At 39.3% G+C, this 25,654-nt stretch overlaps 1 protein-coding gene across 9 annotated transcripts in view; it reads right to left on the reverse strand.

Moving 5' to 3' along the window:
* The window catches only part of MAST2 (microtubule associated serine/threonine kinase 2), a 189,122-nt gene that overhangs the window by 20,002 nt on the left and 143,466 nt on the right, over nucleotides 1-25,654 (reverse strand). For all 9 annotated transcript variants that reach the window (XM_041421480.1, XM_041421478.1, XM_041421477.1 and 6 more), the window contains 12 exons: nucleotides 21,199-21,274; nucleotides 20,111-20,320; nucleotides 14,284-14,385; nucleotides 10,319-10,451; nucleotides 8,660-8,721; nucleotides 7,876-7,961; nucleotides 6,276-6,484; nucleotides 5,267-5,405; nucleotides 4,709-4,841; nucleotides 3,192-3,357; nucleotides 2,074-2,175; nucleotides 338-460 (listed from right to left, as the gene is read on the reverse strand). In XM_041421480.1, coding sequence (XP_041277414.1) covers nucleotides 338-460; nucleotides 2,074-2,175; nucleotides 3,192-3,357; nucleotides 4,709-4,841; nucleotides 5,267-5,405; nucleotides 6,276-6,484; nucleotides 7,876-7,961; nucleotides 8,660-8,721; nucleotides 10,319-10,451; nucleotides 14,284-14,385; nucleotides 20,111-20,320; nucleotides 21,199-21,274 — 1,541 coding nt within the window. The remainder of the gene's footprint in view (nucleotides 1-337; nucleotides 461-2,073; nucleotides 2,176-3,191; nucleotides 3,358-4,708; nucleotides 4,842-5,266; nucleotides 5,406-6,275; nucleotides 6,485-7,875; nucleotides 7,962-8,659; nucleotides 8,722-10,318; nucleotides 10,452-14,283; nucleotides 14,386-20,110; nucleotides 20,321-21,198; nucleotides 21,275-25,654) is intronic.

Here is a 25,654-nt window from a genome sequence, read left to right on the forward strand (position 1 = left end):
TCACGTTGCTCAAAAACTCAAGGAATTTGGATTTACCAAATGCTTTGGAAGAAGTTTAATGAACCCAGCATGACAATGGCAGCACCTCTCGCTGCAGGCCCATGGCTGGCAGGACCGCAGGCACCAGTGAAAGGCCAACTGACTCCAGCAGCAACATTTTTTCATTTAAAATTAATTTGCCTTCAAAGAAACCTTCCTTGGCATTCCACAGAAACTTTTTAAAGCAATTCCCATCAAGCGTTTTATTCAATTTCTAAAACGACTTATCTCTAACAATTTCAAAAATGAAATATGCACAAGAAATATGATGCTGTTTAGGCCAAATCTCGAGTCTTACTGTCAAAATAGCTTGTGTCATCCTCAGATTCCAGCTGTGGGATGAATTCAGCTTTCTGCCGGAGTAATCCATTCCAGTCCAGATCTTTAAAGAACCGATGCTGCTTCACTTCAAAGGCACTACCTGAAATAAGCACCTTTTATTGCAGAGTATTTCTTTCAGCATTTGCATAACATGAAAAACAAACCCCAAAAATATCAAGAGCCTAAGAGAATGTACTCAAGTATTTCTAAGACACACATTTTCCAGGAATTTTGAGAAACACCTTACCCTTTAACCAAAGTGGTCATGCAGGATAGAACCTGAACAAGGTTTCCTCCTTCCCACCTCCTCTTCCTGCTTAGCAACAACACAGAGGCTGGAAGACAGCATCTGCTGTTGCACTGCACAGCGAGTTGCAAGATTAAGAACACCTTAATTTAAAATTTTCAAACTCTAAACACCATCTTGTCCATAACTGAATAAAGTCAGCAAACTCTGAGAGGCACTTAGAATGTGAGTGACAACTCACAACTCCACTGTTGTGAATAAACTCATTCATGTGCCCAGAACAAGACAGGGCTCACCTATCTTCCTGAATTAGTATCTATTGTTATTAAGCTCAGAAGCTTGGGTACCCAGAAGGAAAAAGTAAAGACTATCTGTCTACCCATTTATGCATTTTTTTTCAAATGAAATTAATATTCATTGCAGATGCTACCATCTTTTTAGAAAAGATAAGAGCAGAGGAAAAGAGATAAAAGGTTTGCTGAGTGCCAGTGGCACTACAATATGCCAAGTGAAACAGCAGTCTCAGCACTACAGGTATACAAGAAATCAAAAAAAATCAGTCCATCAACTCCTTTCATAAGGCTAGAAACTCTACATCTTTTCCATGATAGCAACATCTTTCAAGTACATGGATTTTAAGTAGAGAAGAACATGTGAAAACCATCTGATATCATTATTAATTCATGATCTATTCATCACCCTTGTGTGCACATGTGCTAAGTCTGCTGAATACATGTACCTTTTGGAATTGTTATATATTTATCTCTAAGCTTTTTTTTTTTTAACCTTAAAGTGTAGTTTTGAATTGAAAATCCCAAATTAAATTAAACTAATCAAATCAATGAAAGATGAGCTGTCATGTGAAGCCACAGTGTTGCACAAATTACTTTAAAACAAGAGTGTAGCTAGAGATCATTTACGATTATTTACTATGAGGAAATGAGAAGTGTTGGCTTGTAAAACTTCCAATCTGACATTATGATGCAGAAAGACTGACAGACATATCTGACTTTGCCAAAAAGATTATCAGACTTTGCTGTATGTTTGGAGAATTCTACACTACAGGCCTCCAGGAATGGGAACAATTTCATTTACTTTATTACACCCAGGAATTCACATCTGTGGCAGGGATTAAGCTTCTACTCAAAGAGAACTTCAAAGAAATCTGATTAGACACTGTTCAAATGGAGACACAACCCTCAAGCCTACAATGGAACAGCACAAATCAGAGAAGTGCTGTTGCCAAGCTGACAGTGCCCCTTTCCTGTTTCCCAGACAGGACAGTAATATCTGCCTGGCTCACGGACATGTGACACTAATTCCCAGAGCTCCCCCACACTGAATCCAGTACAAACTGCTCCCCAGTTCTAGATGAGCATTCCTCAACACGAGTGGGTGTGCATCACTGGCCAGGTAGCTTCATCCCCTGCTTCTGGGCAGTGTTCTCCTGTGCACAAGGCTCTTACCTGTTCCCATTCTTTCCAGAGGATTTTGGCGAAGAAGCTTAGAAATGAGGTCCTGGGCATCTGGGGGCAGTGCATCATCTCCTTCTGGCCAGGCAATTTCATCTGGGGACAAAAAGAGACTTGACATTTTCTACCAGCTTCCCAGCTAATTTGAATAACCATTCATACTGCTACACCTCAAAGTGCAGCGTTGAGAACTGCCCCAGAAGCATAAATACCTTGAATTCAGCAGCTTAATATAATTCAGGCATTGACATTTTTCAAAATGCATAAAATTCAGCATCAGCTAAAGCTGCTGTCAATCTAAGCAGTGCTTGTGGAGACAAAAAAAAACCTTTAAGGACTCTATTAATAAAGTATGAAATGGGACTTCCACGACAATCCATAAACAAAGGCAGTGACAATACTGTGGCTGTATCTCCTGCCTGCACATTCCAGAGTCGTTATACTTGGAACAGAGAGAACAATTCACAGGTAACAATTTCATGCATCATATTTAGTGCTTTGATGAAATTTTCTTCTTACAAAGGACATCTGCCAAGTGTGTTAAAAATTTACTGCTTCAGAAAGCATTCCCAATAGAAAATTATTTCACTGGAATATTCACTGAGTGAACACAAAGCAATTGTCTGTCCAACTCCAAGCATGAGAAAGGTTTAAAAAGCCACAAGATGTGAAGGTACTGAGTACAACAACTTCAATGCATTGTGCTCAGAATTTCCTTTCATTTCACTTACAAAAAATTACTAACTGACTAGCATTTGGACCTACAAAAACAATAACCAAAATCAGCCTGAATTAGACCAGTTGGTGGCTACTCCTTTCAAATTCTCCATCATTTAAGTTAAAAGACAGAACAGAAAAATCCCCAAAAATTTTTCATCAATCCCACAAGGATTTGTATGACTCCCACACCATGAGAGAACTATTTAGGAAGATGTTAAGCAACACAATTTTCCATAGCTGAAATCAGATGGAAGCTGCTTTGACACAGAAATTTAGAAACACTAAAATTAAACCCCATTATTTTATACCCACTCCTTTCTGACTAAACTCTGGACCCTCAATATTTTCACAGCGCATTTTAAAGCCCCTGCAGAGCCAGAGCAGAAGCTTACCACTGATCACTTGTCCAAACAGCTCTTCAGGTGTGTCCCCAAAGAAAGGAACGCAGCCGACCAGGAACTCGTAGAGGATGATGCCCATGGCCCACCAATCCACAGGCTTCCCATAGCCCTGGCGCAGGATCACTTCTGGTGCAATGTACTCTGGAGTCCCACACACCTCAAGAGAAACAGGCAAGAAAGCATAAATTTACAAATTGCCAAATGCATGTCAAAGCTTATTTTGTCTTTTTTTTCCTTTCTTTCTTTTATTCCTCCCTTCAGAGCTTTTTTTTTGCCACTAACCACTTCATGCTGTGAACTACTTCCATGGAGCAAGAGTCTATATTTGAAGAAGACATTACCTGCACAGAAATAACATCACATGAAATTAAATGTTCCTAGTGTGGACATGCCAGCTGAGTAGTTCTTTGGTGCATGCACAGGAAAGCATATGGGAAAAATGCATATTCTGTGTGTTTAGGTCTGACAGCTTGATGGATGTCTGCTGGCACAGCTACAGCTATCAGGAACTGAGTTTTGACAAACCTCTCACATCCCTGTGCTAACTGAATTTAGTTTCACAGATGCAGAATTAGCAGCCCAGCATGATTACACACTTCAGCCTTAATCTTGGGAGGTACAGCTGGCATGGACAATGGCTAAGGAAATTACCTTGGAAGATCTAAATTGCCTGGGGCTTAGAAGCAGCAACAACAATAACAAAATAGTTGTAAAAAATGTACCACTGTAAAGTACAAGATCTAATGACCTAGGAGAGTTCTGTTAGAAAAAGCATCCTTACTCAGAAGACAACAGGAAGACAACACCACAGGATAATTATGAATCAACACTTGGCACAAATAAAAATTCAGCTGAAAAATTCAGCTGTGATCCTAGGTATTTTCAGAAGAGAGAAGCATTTTTTAATCCCATTATACAAGGCACTGGCGAGCCTGCCTCCAGAACAACCATGTACAGAAAATATCAACTCAAACAGAAAGAGTTACATGCAAGAGCTATTCATTCATCAAAGGAAAATCTATCTTGTTAGCTACAAGAACTTAGCTGGTTAAGCCTAGCAAAATGAAGGCTAAGGAGAAAAATGACCCTCAGTAAATATCATGGGGATAAAAATCAATGTTTAAGCCGTTAGACAAAATTACAAGAAGCATATAGAAACTTGCCATGAACTTTCTAAGCACCAGAAGGGGGAGATCGTGGAACAACCTTCTGCAAAATCCATGTTACATCCCTAAACCCGTTTCTGTTTACACCTGCACTGCTGCCTGGGCCACCCTTTCAGCATCCTAAACTAAGAGCTGAAGTGCATGACTCCAAAACAAGAAGCTGAAATAACAAACTACGTCAATTTATGTACAAACATGAGAATGGACTTGTATCTTTTCCTCCCATTTTATAGTGCACAGCACAGCATCAAGGCAGAGAAGGAGTGCTATTAACTTTGATTCTATCCCATGACAGAATGCTGCATCTGATCCCACATCAACCGACAAATTTTTTCAGCTTACCTGCTTGTCCAGGAATTCCCTGGTATCCTTCTCAATGTGGCCCTCATAAAGATTAGTTGTAAGACTCATTAACCCAATTTTGGACAGCCCAAAGTCTGTTAGTTTAATGTGACCCATTGAAGTTATCAGGAGACTAAAAGAAAGAGAAGTAAAATAACACAACATTCATTTAATTGTTTCTCAAAAGCAATTTCAAACAAAAAGAACACAAGATAATGCGAAAGACAATCTCAGTGTTACATCCCCATTAAGCACCTGGAAAAAACCTCCTATGCAGCCAAATATCACAGAGCAGACAAGGCAGCCAGGAGTGGGACTACCTTCTGCCAAAACACCATCAGTGTAGCAACATCTTTGCGATAATATACCTGAAGACATTCTTCCCACCCTTTCTCAGTGCCTATCTGCTTCTACATCAGTAGCAAGAGACTCCATAAAACCTCCTTCATGCCAGATGCTGTTGAAGATCAATGCTGTCTCCAGCCCCCATGTCCTGTTACCTACAGAGAAAGCCCCTGAAGGACTGGCTCTGTTCCCTCTGAGGGCCCAAAGACTTACTTATCAGGTTTTAGGTCACGGTGAACAATCCCATAATTGTGTAGGTACTCCAGTGCCAGAACAGTCTCAGCAAAATACATCCTTGCCATATCAACGGGTAGGGCACCAATGTTCTTGAGAAGTGTAGCACAATCACCTCCTAGAAACAAAACATTTGCACACATGGCACGTTGAAATGGCAAATGTTTCAGTAAGAAACAACAGCTATGGGTCTGCAGTACAAGATTAGGCTATGTTTTCTAAAGGCTGTCTCTCACAACCCTGTTAGGAAGAATTCTGAAGATCTCTCTGTACTCTGTCTTGAACTTAAAACAAATATTAAAATCTAGGAAAATTGAGATCCATGTATGTTGGGAGGGCTTGGACAGGAATTGTACAGATGCCATTTGCAAACTGAAGGAAGCCTTGAAGAAAATAAGTCTATGGACTCCTGACTGAAGCTTCCTTGGGAACACTGGCCACACATTTCAGTTGACCTTCATTTCTACTTGCAAAGAGGAATTAATATTAAAATTTCCTATTGTCAATACATCTGATTTCATTCTACTAATTTATCTGAAAGAGCACTGATACAATAAGTATAATCTTATTTCTCAAACATTCAGTCAAGCAAGCCAGGCATAAGAAATTAATCCTATCCACCAGTGGATATTGCTTATAATAAGATATACTGATAAAATAAAATCAAATTATATTTCAAAGAATAAGCAAACCAAACAATGAAAAAAACCAACCCCAGCATAAAATGACACTTTATTTTAAAAAAGGCTGCTAAAGAACAAAGACTTATGTTTCTTAAATCATTTTTTAAGTGGAATGTCAAGTAAATATGCTATGGATCCAGTCACACTATCCCAAAGGAGGGAGGGAGGGTTTCCTTTCCAGTGAAGACTGGGAAGTTCATGCTGACTTTTGACCTCAGCAGTGAGGCTCAGCTCACTGCAAACGTGTTGTATCAGTCCCAGGGATTCACAGGCCCCTTTGGAGACGTGGATGCCAGCAAACATACCTTCCACATACTCCATAACCATGCACAGGTGCCGCTTGGTCTCAAAGGAGCAGAACATGCTGACCACGAAGGGGTTCTCAGCAAATGTCAGGATATCTCTCTCCACAAAGGCCTGCTGGATCTGGTTCCTCAGGATCAGGTTCTGCTTGTTGATCTTCTTCATGGCAAAACGCTGGCGGGTGGTCTTGTGCCGCACCAAATACACCGCCCTGCAAAACCACACCGAGAGGAAAAGGCCCATTTTCAGTCCAAACTGCTTTGTTGTGGGTTTAGATTTGGAGTTCTTTGTGGTTTTGTTGGGGTTTTTTAAACAGTGTTGTTACTGTTTTGAATGGATCCTGACAGACTTATCCATGACTCCAGAAAATCCTGTTTCAGTGGCAAGCTTCCCTAGAAAAGAAGGAGCCCCATGATGCTTCCTTCCCAAAGCTACTCTGCCTTCCTGAATAAAGCAGCATTTTTGCTGATGTGACAAACAAGGAGATACCTCAAACAGCAATGTCACAAATTTCCATAAGCACCATTGCAGAGCAGCATGTATTTTTCAACACTACAGTGACCACTTGGCTTAAAAAATTGTCCAAAATCTATGGAATCAGCAGGAGTTCTTTCCAAGCCCCATAAAATTAATTTGACACAGCACTGTGACCAGGGATTTCCTTCAGTAAAGTATCTCTTACACTTCTATCATTTGCAGATCATTAGATTCCTTCACATTAATAATACAGTTTGCAAATAAAATTGTCATCCAGTCTGCCTGCCTTATTGAATCAGTACTTGTTTCCTTTTCTCCGGAGTACATTACATTTAACGTGGCATTGTGTCTAACCAGCCACTGACTATAAAATAAACCCAGGATAAAGACATGCGACTAACAGCAAAACCACCACTTCTCTCTCCCCTTTTTACAAAGTTACATGGGGCTTGTGCAGAAATATGACTGAAGAGATTTAAAATCTTTTTGTCTCATAACGACTCTTCAACATGCTCCATTGTGTCTTCACCCACTAAAAACCCATGCTTATACTTTTTCCACATATAATTTTTAAAAAGTGATTTGTTGTTAACTAAGCATCCATTTCCACAAAACACTCAAGCACATGCTCAGGTTTTGTTGTTATGACCTACTGAGTATCACTGCTTTTCAGTAACAGCCTAAGGACCTCACTGGTAAGGATTTATGAACTGCAAAGAGTTAGGAACAGCCTTTTAGAATTCTGGTTATGTTTGTGTGTGTGGTTAAAATTGTAACTGACTGAATTCATACTTGATTCTTCAATGGATAATAAAATATAATAGCCTTTCTCGTGTATTGCTCCTCACAGTAGATTTACCCCAGTGTAACTCTAGCACTTCTTTTAGCATTTCAAGGGCTCACGAACAGCCACATATGTTACATATATAATCTAAATAAATGAAAAAATGGCATCTCTCAGAAGAATGCAGAAGATACAACCACTGTGGAACGTTTGTGAGACCCAAGTGAAATTACTTTATGCTTTGGACCCAACAAAACCCAGACATTTGCCAGACCTTGCTATAGCCCTTTGCTGGGGACAATAACAGCGTTTTCTTATAATTGAAAGTCCAAAAGTCTTACCCATAAGCACCATTACTGATCAGTTTAATAGTTTCAAACTCTTCTTCAGACGGAGTTTTCTTTGACTGGACGGAGGCCCCACGGCTCTGGGGAAAGACAACAAGAAAATTAAAATCAGGGGCAGGAAAGACAATTCTACATGGGTTTTTTTTTTTTTGTCCTTGACAATTCTACATAGGTTTTTTTTTTTGTTTTTTTTGTCCTTTTCTTCTTTATGGACCCATTAACCCAAATTCGATCAATTTCTGAATTTCTGGAGTCCTCAGCTTTAGGGCAGTTGTCTGTATCCATAGGGTGTTTGCAGATTCCCTCCACAAATTATTAGCACAAAAAGTCAGTGGACTGTAAGATTTAGGCCTTTCATTAATATTATATTTAAAAAAAAAATAAAATGAGGATCTTTGAAACCTAGCCAACTACATAATTAAATTTTTCCAGTGGTTTTACTAAAGTCAATGTAGATATAAAGAATTGCATATATAAAGAATGTAGATATAAAGAATTCCTCCAGATAATTTTCATTTTTTGACTCCAAAAATTAAAAAAAATCCACAAAAACTTGGTAATAATGCCTACTTGCATCTTTTAAGCATTTTACCACCACCATATAAAGATTTTCACATTTTTATGAGCATGTACTCCAGTTTTAATACGAGCTTTTAAATGTCTGCACTTTTTTTTAAAAAATTACAATTACTCTGCCTTATAATTAATTCTTTACTGTAGACTACTTCTTTTGAGAGAAAAAAAAGTGCTAGACAGAGTGAGTGTATTACTGCTTTACCTCGACTGAATCATCTGTCTCGGGAGTGTCTGGGCTGTCATAGCTATTCAACTGGGCCATTTCTGAAAAGAAAGAGGAAAGATTACTCCTAATAATCTCAATCAAACACTATTCTCTTTGTTTATGCAAGAAAAACAGGATTTTAAGAGATGCTTGTAGATGATGAAGGGCATTTTCTCCCTCTGTAAAAAGTCACCCTAATTATACAGTGATAACCTTTAACATCTTGTACTCTGCAGGCAGTATTATATATAAAGATGAATATAATTAATTGTTCTAATTTCAGCCTGACTTACTCTAGATAGTTTCTATAATAAGTAAAAGCAATAAATGCATGTTTGGGGAAAGTGCTGTCTAGTTAATATTAAAACCTATTACACACATATATGTCTGCATCTAGCCTGGTGGCATCTCTGTGCTCCAAGAAGAAAAAGCATCACATTTCAAACAGCTGCCCTCCACGTGACATGGCTGATTCTGCAAAACGCTGAGCAGCAGCAAAGTGGGGGAAAGTCACTTAGTTTGGGCTACTCAGCTGTCGCAGGAGATGCTGTAAACTCTGCAAACCCAAATCCTCCCTTAGCTTTGAGTCTCTGAACAGACATCACTGACATTTCTGGGTGCCCTCCTTACAGAAAGGAAATAAGGCACCTTGACATCTCCCCACATTTCCAAAGAAAATTTGACTTTAGTAAGGGGAATTAGCAATGGAAAGGTTCTCTCCCATGACAGGGATCAAAGGAAATTTCCCTTTAATGTCAGATTTCAACAAATGCTATTAAATTGCATTTAGCAATCTTTGGTAGAAATTTTCCCGATGAGCTCTTCACTTGAAGTCAACCTGTCAATGTCATTCCAGTAAACACCAGAGAAGTTAAACTAGTCCTAGCCAGACTATTAATTTATGTTAAAATTATGCTCTCCTGAGGTAACAAGAAGTATATTCAATCACTTAAATATTCTCCAGTCTCTGTCACACTTTCTATTGTTGCTGAACAAGCTGTGCATGCTCAGAAAACTTGTCATTTCAGCCAGCAAAGTGCCAGGCAGAGATATTAACTCACTAATTCTAAAGTTACAATCTTAAATTAATATTAAATTTACCATATGCAATTCTGGCACCTTGCAGAAAAGCTGTTTCTGTCCTTACACTGCTCTCTCTGGTCTGGCTGCTACACAAGATGTAAAACTTCAATCTGACCTCCAGCTAAATTACTCATCATGGTAATCTCATGGAAACCCACAAAAAACACACTTTTCCCTGAGAGGACAATCAAGTGGGATGACAGGATACTTTCCACGAGGCCAGGCAAATCAGAAAAATAACAGGCAAATTTACTTTTACTGTCCAGTAGCACAGAGAAAACAGTAAAATCCAAAAGCCATTTTCTAACATTGTTTCAGCTATGATACAGGGAGACATTATTAACATCATAAGTAAAGAACTGTCACTACTGATATGCCATCCTTAGCCCAGCAACATTCCTTTGAGACATGGGGCTGAAAAGGACAGTCTAGAATTTGACAGCAAACAGGAAAATAAAGAAAAATGGCCTAGAAATTCAATCAATAAAATAAAAGAATCCTTTACCTATGTAGTGACCAGGAGATCTGACTACCCTTTCAACAGTTTGGAAAGTACATAACAAGAATCCTCACCCTCCAGGGGATCCCTGGTGAGTCCCAGCTGGCTGATAATGTAACGAGGAATGTCACATTTAATTCCTTGCCCTTCCTTGGCATGGCCTTCTGCAGCTTCCAACAAATGGTAGAACTCTTCAGGATCAAACTCCTACAGCAAAGCAGTGACAGACACAGAGAGAGGTAAATGATACAGCTTTACAATTATGAAAGGTTTCTCCTCCTTAGAGGGGAATCCTCAGAAACATGCAAAGGTAATTCTGGGCTCAGCAGTGATGCAGAACATTTCCAGTCACAACAAGCAAGGCAAAGCTTCCCACTCTGCTCTGCAAAACCAACAGACAGTTACATCCCAAGAGGTGTCCATGGGTTTAGATCTGCAAATCAAAACAGAACAAAGACTGTAGGGACTTTCTACACACCAAACCCAAACTTTCAAAAGGTCCTCTTAACATAAGTGCCAAGTGTGGACACAACTCCCAGTTTTGTCACACTGAGACATGCCAGGGAAAGGTCTGTGATGAGAACTGAGGCACCACCTCCTGCCACCTCCATCTGACAGGTGAGTTAACCCAAGATAAGCCTTTCCTGCTGTCAGTTGTCACTTCTGATCAAGCCATACACCCACCCAATCCTGCCACTGTCCTAACCTCAGCAATGGCTAATAAAATTATTAATAAAACAATTTTCTTCATAAGAAGTACTGCTGCCCTATTTCTTGCAGTCTACAGTACAGGATCACTTTAGCAACTCAGTCGTGGTGCATGTGATCTCTCAGGCCAGAAAAGGTTTTAGAAGGTGTGATCTCTTGCACTGGACTAAGAGATATAGTAGGAAACAAAAGACAAGCTTTGGGCAGCAGGAGCACTCTGCTTAGGAACACGTTCACCAGTTAACTTTAGCTCTCCCCACTACAAACCTCATCATTCACCAGCAATGAGCAGCTTCACCAACTCTTCAAAAATTCTCCAGTGAAATGGGAGGGTGAAAGGGGAAGAGTTTCAGCAAACAGCTGAGCATGCACAAACAACAGTGAGGACATCAGTAAAGAACTGCTGTGTGGTCAGCAACGTAAGAGAAAAAGAGCACAGAACTGCAAAGAAAAGGAAATTAGAGCTTGTAAGAATGTGAAGAGACCTGAACAGAGAACAGATGCACTTTTCCATGACTGCTCCAAGCAATGCTGCTTGGTTAGATGCTGTCACCAAAGACACCAACAATGTGAGAAACAAGGTTCCTTCCCAGCTCCTCTGGAAAAGGATTAATCAACAGTCTCAGAAGTGGCAGAGAGCAGGAGCCAGACCAGAGAGGACAGAGAGAGATGGTCACCAGAGTGCAGTGAGAGGGATGGTGGAGCTGAGGAAGGACTTCTTGAGGTACAACTGCAGGTCATTCATTGGTGAGTAAAGGAGAGAGGGACCAACTTGGTGACAAAAAAACCCAAACATACAAAACATTAAGGAACTATATAAATTCCAGTTCTGACTTCTTTATGGTAGGTTTAATCATTTGAATACAGGAGAATGAACCCTACTGAGGGGAGGTGGGTGCTATGGAAAAATAAAATAAAAAAAAAATTAGATACTTTTTTCCAAAGATGGTTTCAGAGATGCACAAACCACACTATCATTTTCTTGAAGCCTCAGAGATTGTCTGCCAATAAACATTTCATAGTCCAACAGGTAATGCAAAGACAGAAGCCAAATGGCCGAACTTTGGAATACACTACATGTTTTTGACTGCATTAAAACAATCACAATCATCACAAGCACTGTCTATATGGACACTTCATTTACAAGGAAGAAAGAAGAATGAGCTGTGTTACTAAAGTTAACCTTAATACTAAATAGTAGAAAAACTTTTTATAAATTCACATATAATTCAAGCCAAAGACTGAATTACAAAAAAAGTATGTTAAAGATAAAAATGAAAATTAGTTCTCAAAAACTATTTAAATAGTTGACTATCCATTACTATATTTCTTGTTTTATGGGACAAAAGGAACATTAGTATTTCGTTCTTCATGTCAACAGATTAAAATAAATATTTGGAAAAAAAACTGCTAGAAAGGCAACGCAGGTTGAAAAGAACAGGTAAGACTAACCCACAGATCCAGATATTATTTCTATACTTTGGAGTCTGGCCACTTGATTGTCAAGGTTGTCACTACATACTTTGGAATTCATTACTCAAATCTCAATGACTTCGCTGCTGCCACCTGCTCCCACTCACTTTGCACAACATCAGATGGAGAAGACATTGAGGAACCTGGAGACCTCTTGATTTGCAACTAAGAGCTGCCTTGAGTTTGGAACTCTGCAGGTACAGACACAGGCTCACAAGGCTTTCTGAGGTTCCTAGATGATGAGTGTACACAAGCAAAAATGACAATGGTGAATGCAGCAAATACAAACACGGTGAGTTTAAATTTATCTCCTTTCTCCATTGCCTTCACTTCCAAAATAAATTTTGAAGAAGTGCTGGAAGATAAGTGGGAGTCACAGAAACTCATCTAAATCACAAACATGGTTTGAAACCGAAGGAATTCTGAGTTTGAATGGAGTTGTGCCTGGGATTTTCAGTGCAGTCTGGTGAAGATTTCTTGAATCAGTAAGAGAAGGTATCTGTCCTGCTGGTTGTGCAGCCAGCTTCCATACAGCGGCCTTCCTTGCACTGCAGGATTCCCAACAAAGTGATCCATCTGACAGCTGTGGAGGAGGAATAAGGAACCCTCCAAAGTCCACTGGTTCTCAGAACTTCTGCAGGTGTTTCCAAAAATTGGTATCAAAGACTGGACCACTCTTGTCTACTTTGTCAAAGAAAGCTCCACAAAAGTCATTCAACTTCCAGTGACTCCAGGGATAAAAGTCACTCATGGACACACTGACCACAAGACAATCAACATATTAACTGTGCTTTTACAGCCAGCCACAGATCCCTAATCCAGCCAACTTCTCTGATGTCTCAAACACCTGTAGCATCTCTGTCACTTCTATGCCCAGAAAGAACCACCACGAGTGTGCTCCGACACACCAGGGAATTTCATCCCGTCATTACCTAAGTTTCCACTGTAGGTTTGTGACACCTCACAATTTCTGGTGACTTCCCTACATTCTCAGTAATTTTTCAAATTCCTTTTGAAATACAGCCACTGAATTGAACCCTTCCAATTGGGTACACAACTTTCTATATACATTGAAGGTTTATATTAACCCTGCTGCTATGGCATGAAGTGAGAATGCAGGTTTTCAAGCTGCTTCTCCACCATATCAAGAAAATATTTTTGTAGTTGCAGAACTTTGGGACACAGCAGACTATTTTGGAATTGCCTAAACAATTTTCAGCATTTTTTAGCCAAAATAAAAAAAGATATAATTCCTGTTAGAAAGGAGTGAGACTTGCTTTTGCTTGTATTCCAATAATACCAAATAGGATTTCAAACCCAGGCTCCCAAATCTCCTTGGATCTCACACAGGTGTATCCCACTGTGTGTTCACAGATGGAAAACCTGACACCAGGTCTCAGTAATTGCTGGGTCTACAGGAAGGGTTTGAGTCCCAAAGCCCAAAAACCATTTATGTCATGGAACTTCTTCGTTAGTGACAGCTCTTCCTTAGCACAGCACCCTGAACACCAGGCACACCCCATACAGACATTTACAGGCTCCTTACAGTAGCTATTAACAACATGTGGAACATCCAGTGGCATCAAGTAGCATGGAATGATGTTGACAGCTACATCTGGCCCCTCAGCCATAAACTCTATACTAAAACATAATTTAGCTGCTGATGCAGCTGACAGTCCATTGGAGAACTACTTCTATATTCATGCACAAGCCACTTAGTACTTCTTTTTCTTTTTAAATATCAATTGATTTTTCATCAGTGTTTTAATGAGCATGTAAAGGTCTCTTTGAAGGCTTTGTGTTCCTTATCTCCTCAAGTGCACAGCACTCTGCAGAGCCTCTGCCAGGGCACACTCACCAGGCACTCGAGCAGCCGCGCTGGCCGCGCGATGATGATCATCAGCTTCTTCACCAGCTGGGTAACGAAGGCAACCTCGGAGCTCTCGGATCGCTCGTGGGCCTGTGGGAGCACAGCAGCACGTCAGGGTCCCAGCACTGAACTCTGCATTTCTCTGTCACATGCTGAATGCCATCACCAGCTCAGTAACCAATGCAGCAGCAAAAGCACGGCTGAGTCAGCGCAGGCTGAGCTCAGGGTGCTCAGGGATGCCAAGGTACACATGGCTTTTCCATCACATCTGACTCACATTATCATGCAAGAGATATTTCAAAGGCTCTATTTGCATTATATCACCTATCAATTATAATAGATACAACGTGGGCTCAGTTTATTTTTTAAAATGAAAAGAGGAATATTGATTTTTTCAATTTTACCTTCCACACAACACTGACATCTAGGTAATCACTAACAGACACATTTCTGAGCTTTATTTTCAGCTAGAATTTGAACTAGAATTTCTCTTCATCATCTAGAAAGACTCAATCTCAGTTCCTCCTTTTTCAGTTTTATCAGTCCTGTCAAATAACTCCAGCATTGCATTGTATGTTATGCAGCACCAAGCAGATAAGCAAAGAAAAGAGCATATAAAAACTTAATTCAGAGGATTTAGTCCTGTCTGTTATTTCACCAGATTTCAGTATAAATTCAAATCTTAGTTTCAAGATGTATGTGTGTATTTGTGTGATGGGATGTCTTTTTACAACAGCAAACACACAAAAAAAAAAAAAAAATTAAAAAAAAAGAGCAACACAAAAAAAACCCTCAGAAATTACTCTTCTCTGGATGAAGCACACAATGGCTACGTGATGAGTTCTGGAGCAGAAATATAATAGTATTTCATCGCAGAGTGATTAAAAAAATGGCAATGCAAAAACTCTTAAACAAAGTACAGCTATTGTTCCCCAAGGTCTAAAAATTGTGCTTTAACACAGCCACAGATATAGAGCTCAGAACTTAATAAATGACCTTTTGCTGGCAATGAGCCAGTTACTTATAAGAGTGATATTTTATCAACAACAGTGCAAGCAGCAATAAACTAAGAGGTTCATTTAGTGTTGTCCATTAGAATCACCTAAGAAGAAGACATATTTATATGTCTTTATATGTCTGAGAAGCCAAATCACACTGATGACCACCTAAAAGAGCAATACAAACACAGGGAGCAGAAATTCAGAACTGGAGCATCTTACATAACATATCTCTGATACTTTGCTACCAAACAAAAAATATTAAGAGGCTCATTATTTTTCATTTTGACACCAGTCAGAATAGAAATGTTGACTGTGTCCTTCTGCACTGGTTAGCATTGGCTAGAATTTTAACCTTGAAGAGAATGATGTACCTGCTAGTCCATTATCTAAAAACAACATCAGAGGTCCTTCCTGGCTATAGAGCCTTAAATAGAAGATTATTTTAGAAATATTGAAATAAGTTGTGATTTATTTTCCTAATTAAAAATGTTTTAAATTATGAAATAGAAAATAATCACAATGAAAATGATAGTCACTTTGTGTCACTAATACATTATGCTAACTTACAAGTTACAATATGAATTTTAGAAAGAAATTAATGCTTTCATATTTTAAAAGCCATTCCAGATCACCAGAAGTTAGCTGCACTGAAATGAATAGATAAAACATCAACAACTTTGTATTATTTTAAATTTGAGCCATGCAATTGGAAAGTCCTTTTCTTCCCCCCCCCCCATAGATTATATTATACAAAAAATATAATATAATAGATATAATTCATCATTTTGCATCCATTTGTACTGTTAAAGAGAACTTAGTCTTTTAAATCAAGCCCTTTTGTTTTCTCCTATTCTCATCTGTGACAATCCAGGCAAAACAATTTAAAAATGCAGCTAGTTTAATCAGGTGTCTGTTTTGAAAATGAAAAGCTAGACCATGACTGCCAAATGATACAGAAAAGCAAAAGGAGAAAGAAAAGAAGCATTTACAAAAACCAAACACAACTTGTAACAGCCACTCAGCCATCATCTCTGCACAGTGCTGCTCCTCCAAGATCCTCAGGGAAACTGCCTCCTCCTCTTTCCTGCTCCCACAGGACAGCCCGGACATCCCGACAGACTCTTCGTCCCCAGTGTCCCAGGAGCAGGGGGTTTGTCCAGCCAAGCACCACCTGCCGCTCCCATCAGCCAGGTGCCAGCTGTGCCAGCTCAGCAGCGCGTCCCCAGGACCGTGTGCCAGCCTCCGGGCTGCCGGTGGCATCTCAGGGCTCCCCTCCCGTCCCCAGGAGGGCTTTGGGCAGAGGCTGATGCCATTCCTGCACACACTGCTGGTGACACGTGCTCAGGAGGTAAAGATGGGTAATTTACAAACCGATTCCCTCATCTGAAAGACCCATCCGTCACTAACTGTGGCTGCTGGGGCATGAAATTAAAATCACTGTCCTCCCCTGGGCTTCAGCAGGACCAATAACTGGGATATGCAAGTCACAACGCTGTAATTGAGCTAATATACTGATGGAAACCAAAACAATAGACCTGCAAAGCCAAGGACTGATAAATTTACACTCGGGCTCCTACTAAGAAAGCAACCCCAGCCAGAATATCCATTTGCCAATACACAGCATCAGTCACTGCTGTAGAACACTCATACCCTCCCCTGCTCCTTTTGTTCCATCCACACCTGTAATCCTTCACCTTCCTGCCCAACTGGCTACACCTAGGCTACTTCTATCTTATTGATTCAGCCAAGGAATAACTGCCTATATACAACTTTTTGTTCTTCAGTAACCTGAGATTCTAACCCATGGTAACAGGTAAAGAACTGAATGTCACATTTCTTTTTTAGATCAGTGCTTTATCTTATTTTTTTTTTTTTGTATTTCTACTTTGATGTTTTTAGATCAGTGCTTTATCTTTTTTTTTTTTTTTGTATTTCTACTTTGATGTGAAATGTAGCATTCAAGTTCATGTTTTCCAAAATGAAGAAAATCTCTTAAATTCATTTTTAGTTCATGATTATTTCAATGATGTGATAAGTTCTTCTGGCTAAAAGACAGTATTTCATGCTCCAAACAAGGGAAAAGATCTCATTTGCTATAGCTAAAGAGATTTGTTGGCATGTTATTACAAAAGCCAAGATCTAAAAATCTTCCAAAAGCTTTCTGGTTTGGTGCATTTAAACAGCTCATTAGCTCATTATTTGCATACCCAAACAGTCTGTTTTACATTTTTACTCAAACTACAATATATTAAATCAAGTTTCCATTTTATAGTTTGAAATGCTGTGCAAATTTAGTTTGTTACCATGTATCAGAATCTACACAATAAAAAGGAATTTTTAAGAGAGAATCCATTCTTTCACAGTAAAATTGTAAGAAAATCTGTGGATATTTCTGCCACTTGCTGGCCTCATTATTCACCAATAAAGCATCTTTCCAATCCTTCAGTATGTTATAAAAATATACCATAAAACTCCATAGCCTGCTACACAGATCATACAACTCCCAAGTTGAACAGCTCTTTGAATTACCTTCTAATTGGTACTCTTTATGTACCTATTATTTATGATACTTTACAACCTAAACAAATGTTAAGATCCTGACATCACATTTGGAATAGTTTAAACTTGACTCAAAAATGTCCTGTGTTTCAGGTGAGTCCTCCCAAAGAAATAATATCACCAATTTCTATACATTTTGACTAAAATGTTCCAATTATTTCCTTGCAGAATGCAGTCTGAAGGGCAAAGCACACACTAGGCAACTAGGGGAAATAAGTGCTCTTAAATATTAAAATCAAAAAGATAAGCTAAGGAACAGAAAAATCCATAGGACAGGAAAAAAGAACAAATGAGAAAGATGTGGAATGAAGCCTTTGGCTTTTCTCCGATGTCTTTAATGTCTTTGTTCTCTTCCTTCCCAGCCTGTTCTGTCCCTCTTGCCTCTCTAAACTTTAATCACCCCTAGCCCACCTTACTTCCCAGAGTAAATCAATCAAACTGAAGAGCTGACCCCTCTCTTGCCCCCGCTCTGCAGGAGACATTAAGGAGGAGGAGGGCAAAGAAAGCCCCAAATATCAATTCCTGAACAAGCTCAGAGATGACCATTGCATCTCCTCTAATCACAGTTCAATGACACCTTTCCCAGTATTTCAGAGCAGCAGGATAATGCCTGTAGGATCAAGGGGGAAGGGACATTTAAGAAGTGTATTTTGAGGATTTGTTCTGAGGGAAAGGGGAGAAAAGGAAAAAGCTGATTTATCTGACCCACACCTCCTCCGAGACCCTGATTAACCTCTTCAGGCCAGAAGACAAGACTGAAAATGCAGACTGGAAGTGGCCAGCCCTAATTTATGGCTCTCTCAGTTCCTTATGGTGTAAGAAATCATTGTCCACACACAGGAGGGGAGTCAGGGAGAGGGAGAATTTCAGGCTCCGAGGATCTGCTACCAGAAGCAGTAAAACGCAGTGTAGTCCCCCTGTGCCCCTGAAATGCAAGGGATTTTGCTGAGCATACAAAGTCACTTCTAATGAAACCTTCCCAACTTCCAAACCATCACCAAACAGGCCTGATCCCTTATTTCACAGCTGACATGTGCAAATACTCTGCTTCCAGACTCTGGATCCACAAGTGGTTACTGATATCCTATAGGCAGACAATCATATAGCCTCTCAAAAGATATTCCCTACCTCTCTTGGTATGTCAGAATTATATTCCCTATCCAAGCAGAACACCACAGATCCAAACATGACTCATATTTCTCTCAAGCATAACAAATACCAGAAAAATTACAGCCACACTTATATAAATGGGGCAGCCAAAAAATTTAGCTGATACAAGACAAGTTTCTGCAGCTTTCACAAAGCTTTTTAATGCAACAAATGTATGTTAATATAGTATTTTTACTCATTTGTCTTTTTCTAATGTCTGAAAAGAGTGGCAAAGTGACAATGTAGTGCAACTCATGCCAGTGGGTTGGCAAACTGATCAATAAAGATAAAATAAAATTAAAATCATAACAGAAAACAAAGTATTTTAGATGTTCTGTTTCTAGGTGTCTCTGTGATATTTGCTATCTGAGAATGCAATATTTATAAAATCAGTTTTTTCAGCTTGCTGTATCATTAAAACAGAGGATTAGGAAGATATTCCTAAATAGAGGTCTGGGCTCAGCAATTGGCACTAGCACAGACTCTTCACAACAGTTGTGGCATAAATTCTAAGAGATGTTTGAAATTTAATATTGTTTTCATTTTGAAGGGAAAGAGCAATTTTTAATGAGTAGCTGAAGCATACTGAGAACGCATTAAAATTACGCCCCCTTGTGTATTTTCATATGCTTTGAATGCCACAAAACACATCCAAGTACTAAAAACCTACAACTGGATTACATTCAGCTCAAGAAAATCTTTTGTGAAAAATCCACAGTAACACTAATAACTATGGTGTCTTCACTCCATAGTTTTCACTCCTTCACTTGAAAGCAATATTGTAATTAATAAGTCGTTCAGAGTCCTGAAGTTCATGAGAAAAGATTTCAGTAATTTTGTTCAACTGAATAAAGCCAATTTTCATAAATGGTAAAGACTGCTTTTGACTTACTCATATTCACATTTAATTTCTGTACAAACAAAGTTCACAGCTGAAGTGATTTACTCAAATCCACCCACAGTAGATCCTGTTCCAGAAGACTGGAACATCTCAGATCTCCTACCCCTCCCCTGGAATCCACACTGTCTCCCTAAAATCAAAGCTCTGGCTTATTGGTTAAAGTTTCAATCAAAATAATATATTCTACTTTCCAGAGGGCACTTACATCCTGGAGAAGTTTCTCTAAGTTTTCCTGCAGCTCATAAAAGTACCGAGAAGTAATAAGACCTTCACGTGATTTATCTAGGCAATCTCTGGCCAGTTCAATAACTTGATGATGAATGAAACTTAGGACCCCATCCGCTAATTGCAGCACATTCTCAGGAGCATTCGAGGCAATAAACTCAGCCAGCCGTTCTTCCATCTGTGCCGTGGCCTAAAAGTGCAGAATAAAGAGAAATTACTCCTGAATTTTTAACTAACACAGACCTTAAAGCATAAACAAATAGGGTGCTAAAGTAACATTTGCAATACCAAACTGAACGAGGCTTAAAAAATATTCCAAAATACAGTAGCGTTTTCTGAGAATCAAGAGAGCACATCAGAGGCAAAAGTTATGTTCACATGAGCAAGCAACAAAAATTAATCAAAACATGCTTTCTGAAAATGTAAATGACCATAAAAATATCTTGATCCTGAGGCTGTATTCCTCCCTGGGTCTCCAAAGTAAGGATGTAAGATGTGAGGCAGTTTTCAGAACTTTTAAACAAGACTGTGGAAGCTGAAAATCATTGCCCCAAGCAAGAAACACGCAGCGCTTCTATCACTCTAAGCCCTGATATCCTGTCTCCAGAGAAACATCTATTTTTGCTGGTGGTGGAACAGGAAGGAATGGCCATATTGACAGCTGTGGGATACACAATCTTCTACACTCATTTCAATGAGATTTTAACTTTTAACTTGCTTCCACAGGTTTCATTATTCAGCTTTCTAAAAAGCCAAGGCATGGCCCTTCTTCTCACTCTTGTGAGAATTTCCTGTGCCAATGGAAGACATCAGAAACTTAGCAAATATGAAATACATACAAAAAACAAATTCAGCCTTTTCCATCCTATTATCTACGTATACTAAATCTATTTCTTCTACTGCAGAATTAAGATATGAAGATAAGGAGGCAGCTTCAAACTCTCAGCAAACTTTACTGCTTGGAAATGGGATGTAAGAGCTGGACTCCTTCTCTGACCAGCACTATAAACTAATTCTGAGCTCAGACACAAGGTCATTGAATGCATTATTCAAAAAGGAATTCTTTACCTTTGGAAACCTTTCTTTGTACACATGATTCATCATTATTATTTCACTGTCAAAGGAAACTGGAGAGCGACCAGGGCTGGAGGAGAAAAGAAATCATGTTATCATTTACAGACATCACACCAAAACTTTTCAAAACCCAGTGCTGATCATAATGCTGCCACATTGACTGTAGCCCTTCCAAAGCTTCGAGTTCACTTCAGTACTGTGCAGATGCTGGACCTCAGAGAAGATCCTGGCAAGCAGTGGTAGTCTGCAGCCTCCTGGAGACTGCTGACATCCCTGTCCCCACATGGGCTCTGGCAGAAACCCCCTATTTCATTTCCAGTGAATGCAAACCCTAACACAGAAGCTTATAAAACCCCAGTGCATTTATTGCAGATATATTTGCTATTCCCCCCATTCTGTGACTGCCCTCCATGGCAGCAGGAGCAGCCCTACTCCAAAAGAAATCACAGTGAGCTCTGGAGTCTCCGGTGCCAGAAGGGAGCAGGGCAATAGGAGGTAAGGAAGTTGAGATTATTTGTTTTCCTTTGTCTGAAGGATACTGCATGAACACTGTTATTCAGCTAAATCTTACAAATAAAGTAAATACCACAGGCAACAGGGACAGAGTACTTTTATGAAAGCTGCACTCCCTTGATGCACATTACACCATGGATCCACATGGATCCATGCACAGGGTAGCAAGAAACTTTAAGGCATGCCAAAAAAAAACAGGACAGTAAATCATGACGAGCTGCATTTATGTCACTGTTTGGTTGGGATTTTTAAAGGAGGGTTGCATGTCGTTTCATCACATCTGATGGTATGCAGGGCTCTGACTCACTCTGCCACCAAGGACAGGCGGATGAGGTAATGCAGATAATCCCCAGCTACAGATCGCCTGCAGCAGCTCTTTGCTCCAGCTACCTTGTGTCGATGTTCAAGACAAACAAGGGCTTCGATTATTTGGCATCTTAAGTGATCACTGTCTTCATGATTTTCAGAGTACTAAATAGTCATAAAAATACTCTATGTCAAAAGATACAATTTTATCTTGACTGCCTTCAAACATTTCAAACTCTCAAGTGAAGGATGAAATCGATCTCTCTAAATGGAATAAATGCATCTTAAACTTGGAATGCATTGCAGTTACTGCCTTCCTGCTAACCCATTTAGAGCAAAAAAGATTCTTTTGGCAACATATATTAACAGTTCAAAGAAAATTTAACTCATTGGGTCACAGAATATAGCAGTACCAAACTCTTTTCATGCCTTGTACTGAAATCCCATGAATTACATCATGTCTTGTTTTTATTACTGCTCATCCTTTAGCTTGAGAAAATGCACTTCAGATTAAATCTGTCACTGAATCCTTATGCTGAAGAAGAAAGCTGATTTGGATGTTATGAATAGCAAGTAAAAAGACATTTTCATCAACTTCCCTTAGCTTGGTAGATAGCTATTTTTAATCAAGAAGAATTTTCTTTAAAAAGAAACTTACATTTCTCTTCATATGTAATGTATGACATAATTAAACATTCGGGTAAAAACATTTAAATTGCAGAGTTATAAGCAAATTCCCCTGCACATTTAACCTACTATCCTTATCCTTTTTTCTGTCAAGATCAAACATGCTGACACAAGCACCATATTTGTTTCCTGGTACTTCATATGGAGCTGGAGGACTTGGTGAACACAGTTATTGAAGAATTTATTTTTCTCTGATGTAATTTTTCTCTGTGTGATCTAAGTGAGGTATAAATTACAAGTATATATAAGCCCTTTGATACTTACACAGAAATACTGAGGCACACACATACTTCACTTTAACACTAAAATTTGCACATGCTTAAGTATTTGCTGTCTTAAGGCTACAATAAAACACGAGGGATTTTGCCTTTTGCTTTCAAGGCACTTTATTCGTATGAGTACAGGAAATTAAGGGCTCTGCAGAAATCAGGCTACTTGAGCTGTCCTGCCAGCAGATGTAGCATTTCCTTAGGGAGAACCACGATGGGAGAATTTACTGTGTTTGCTTTTGTTTACGAAACAATTTCTGTGCACACCAATTGGCAAGAAAGTGCTTCCTTGGGCATCTGCAGTTTTGTCTCTCACCTTCTACCACTTTCTACCAACCAAAACAACAGAGTACCCAAAAATCTCTGGATAAAACTTTGGATCAAGGGCCACATTGTCATCCAAAATAAAATTTGCTCAATATACCAGGTCAAATTAAATGCCTAGCTGACTATAGCAAGACTGCAACATAATATACTGCACCATAATTTTTAATGTTGATCCTCAGCTTGGGAAACTCAGGATCTAATTAGCTGGATACCTGACTAACTAAACCAAAGGCTGCCTGCCAAGCACTGCCAGTTCTTTACAGCAGCTCTAGGGCACAACCAGGTGAAAAAGGAACAAGGACTGGACAGATAACTGAATGCCACCAAGGGAGAGCATAAGGAAATTTAGAAATAAGATAAAAGGAGTTTAATACATTTTACTGGCATGACATCTTTTCAAATGCAAAAGCTTCACACATCTACCCAGCACCAAAGATTTCACAGGCAGAACTAAACTGGTCTAACATTTCAAGCCTCACAAAAGAACAGATTATTTTCTGCAAAACAGAGGACACATGCTGTGCACGTGCATAACATTTTAAGACAAAAGGCAGGCTCCTTCCCTTTTCTTGGTGCAGATAGGTAGGTCAAAGAAATTATTATTGTCAGTGAGATTTTCATTTCAGCAGAGCAGATATTAGAAGAATAATATCTGTCCCCTTAAGCTTAAGAGCAGAATGAAAAACTACTCTCTCTTTTCCCCCCTCCTTCACGCTTCCTCCAGTTCATGAGACAACGTGGAGGTGGATTTTCAGGGATATCTATCTCCCACAAAGATTTCTGTTGCCTTCAACCTGTCAAAACTCATGTCTCCTTATTTGATGCTTCAAAGTGAAAATAGCTCACAGAGAGCTATTTTGAGGCGCAACATTTACGCAAGAACTTAAATCTTACAAAATTTAGTTTAAGGATGACTAAATAAAACCGAGATGTTTATGAATAGGTAATTTTTCCTTCATCATGATAGCTGTACTTATTAGAAAAAAGCAAAAAAGCTAAAAGTACTGTGTTTCCCTCTGCTTTCACCCTGTCTATAAAGGTTTAATTAGTTTGTATTTACTGAACATGACCAAAGTCAGTTCTCATTGGAAACTTAGAACTATAGGCTTTAATTTTCTGTCATTTCCAGACACACAAAATAAGGAATTTGAAAACTAGAGAGCTAAAGTTGGATAAAGCAGGCACTAAGATAAGCCTTCTGCTGAAGGTGAGCCTTCCTTTTCTCCCAAGAAATAAATATGAAAGTTACATTAATACTAGAAGTCAGAAAACTCCCCCAGCAGCAGGGGCTGCAACTTCTGTTTTCCAGTATTTCAGGGGTTTTATGCATGCCAGCAAACACTGAGACTGCTTTAGAATGAAAGCAGAAAGCTGGAGTAATGAGCAGTGCAAAGAACAAATAAGGATACACAGTTTTCTTCATAACAGAAAACCACAAAAAAGGTGAGTGAACCCAAAAGTTAATAAATATAAAACTGATCACTTTGAAGAACCTTTTCAAGTCAAGTTCACAGGACACAGTGTCTTGAGAGAGGAAAAAAAGAGACCAACATTTTCTGTAATGCAGTTTGAATGTGTTTTGAGAAGGAACAGATGCCTTGTGCTGTAGAATATAAAACTATTATCCTTTTCCAAATCCATAGGGATGTGAATCCCTCCTCCACAGCTTGTGGTGGACGGCACTGTCTGAGAGCAGCGTGAAGGGATGAACCCAGCACGATTACTCAAGTGGTTAAAGCTGCCTCAGAAATGCTCTGAGATGAGAGAGCCCCACAGCCTGCAGGATGAAAGATAAAAATGGACTGTGTGGGCCACTGGTTTTCACAACACCTATTGCTTCTTGGCCATTTTATCATCAGGAGTCTTTTTTTGTATTTTCCAGTTGTTTTGTCTGTGTATTCTTAACGGCAGGATCCACAGTGCTAAAAGTCAGGCTGGGGGATTGCATTTAAAAAGCACTACCCAGCAAAGAGATGAAGAAGGATGATCTCATCTACTTCAACTACATAAAAATTCACTGCAACAATCTTCAGCCCTTTTTACCTAGACAACATTATCCTGAAATACAAAAAGAGATCAAGAAAAATGGGCAGATTGGTGGGCTGAGTGACTGCACAAAGGCAGCTCCTGAAAAAGTCGCTATTAGTTAACTCTACTTTTATCTCTGACATTCTCCACACATTCCCACATGTGAGCAACTGCTAAAGATGACAAGTAAAGAGAACTGGGAAAAGATGGAAGGCAGCATCTCTTTAACTTAAAAAGAGTAATGATGCCAAGTTTAGTGCAAGTATTCACAACTTTTCATGTATTTCACTCCAGGGAGAAAAGATCTTGTTCAGGTGAAG

Source organism: Onychostruthus taczanowskii, unplaced genomic scaffold, assembly GCF_017590055.1.
Source record: "Onychostruthus taczanowskii isolate IOZ18803 unplaced genomic scaffold, ASM1759005v1 scaffold7, whole genome shotgun sequence".
Taxonomy (NCBI): domain Eukaryota; kingdom Metazoa; phylum Chordata; class Aves; order Passeriformes; family Passeridae; genus Onychostruthus; species Onychostruthus taczanowskii.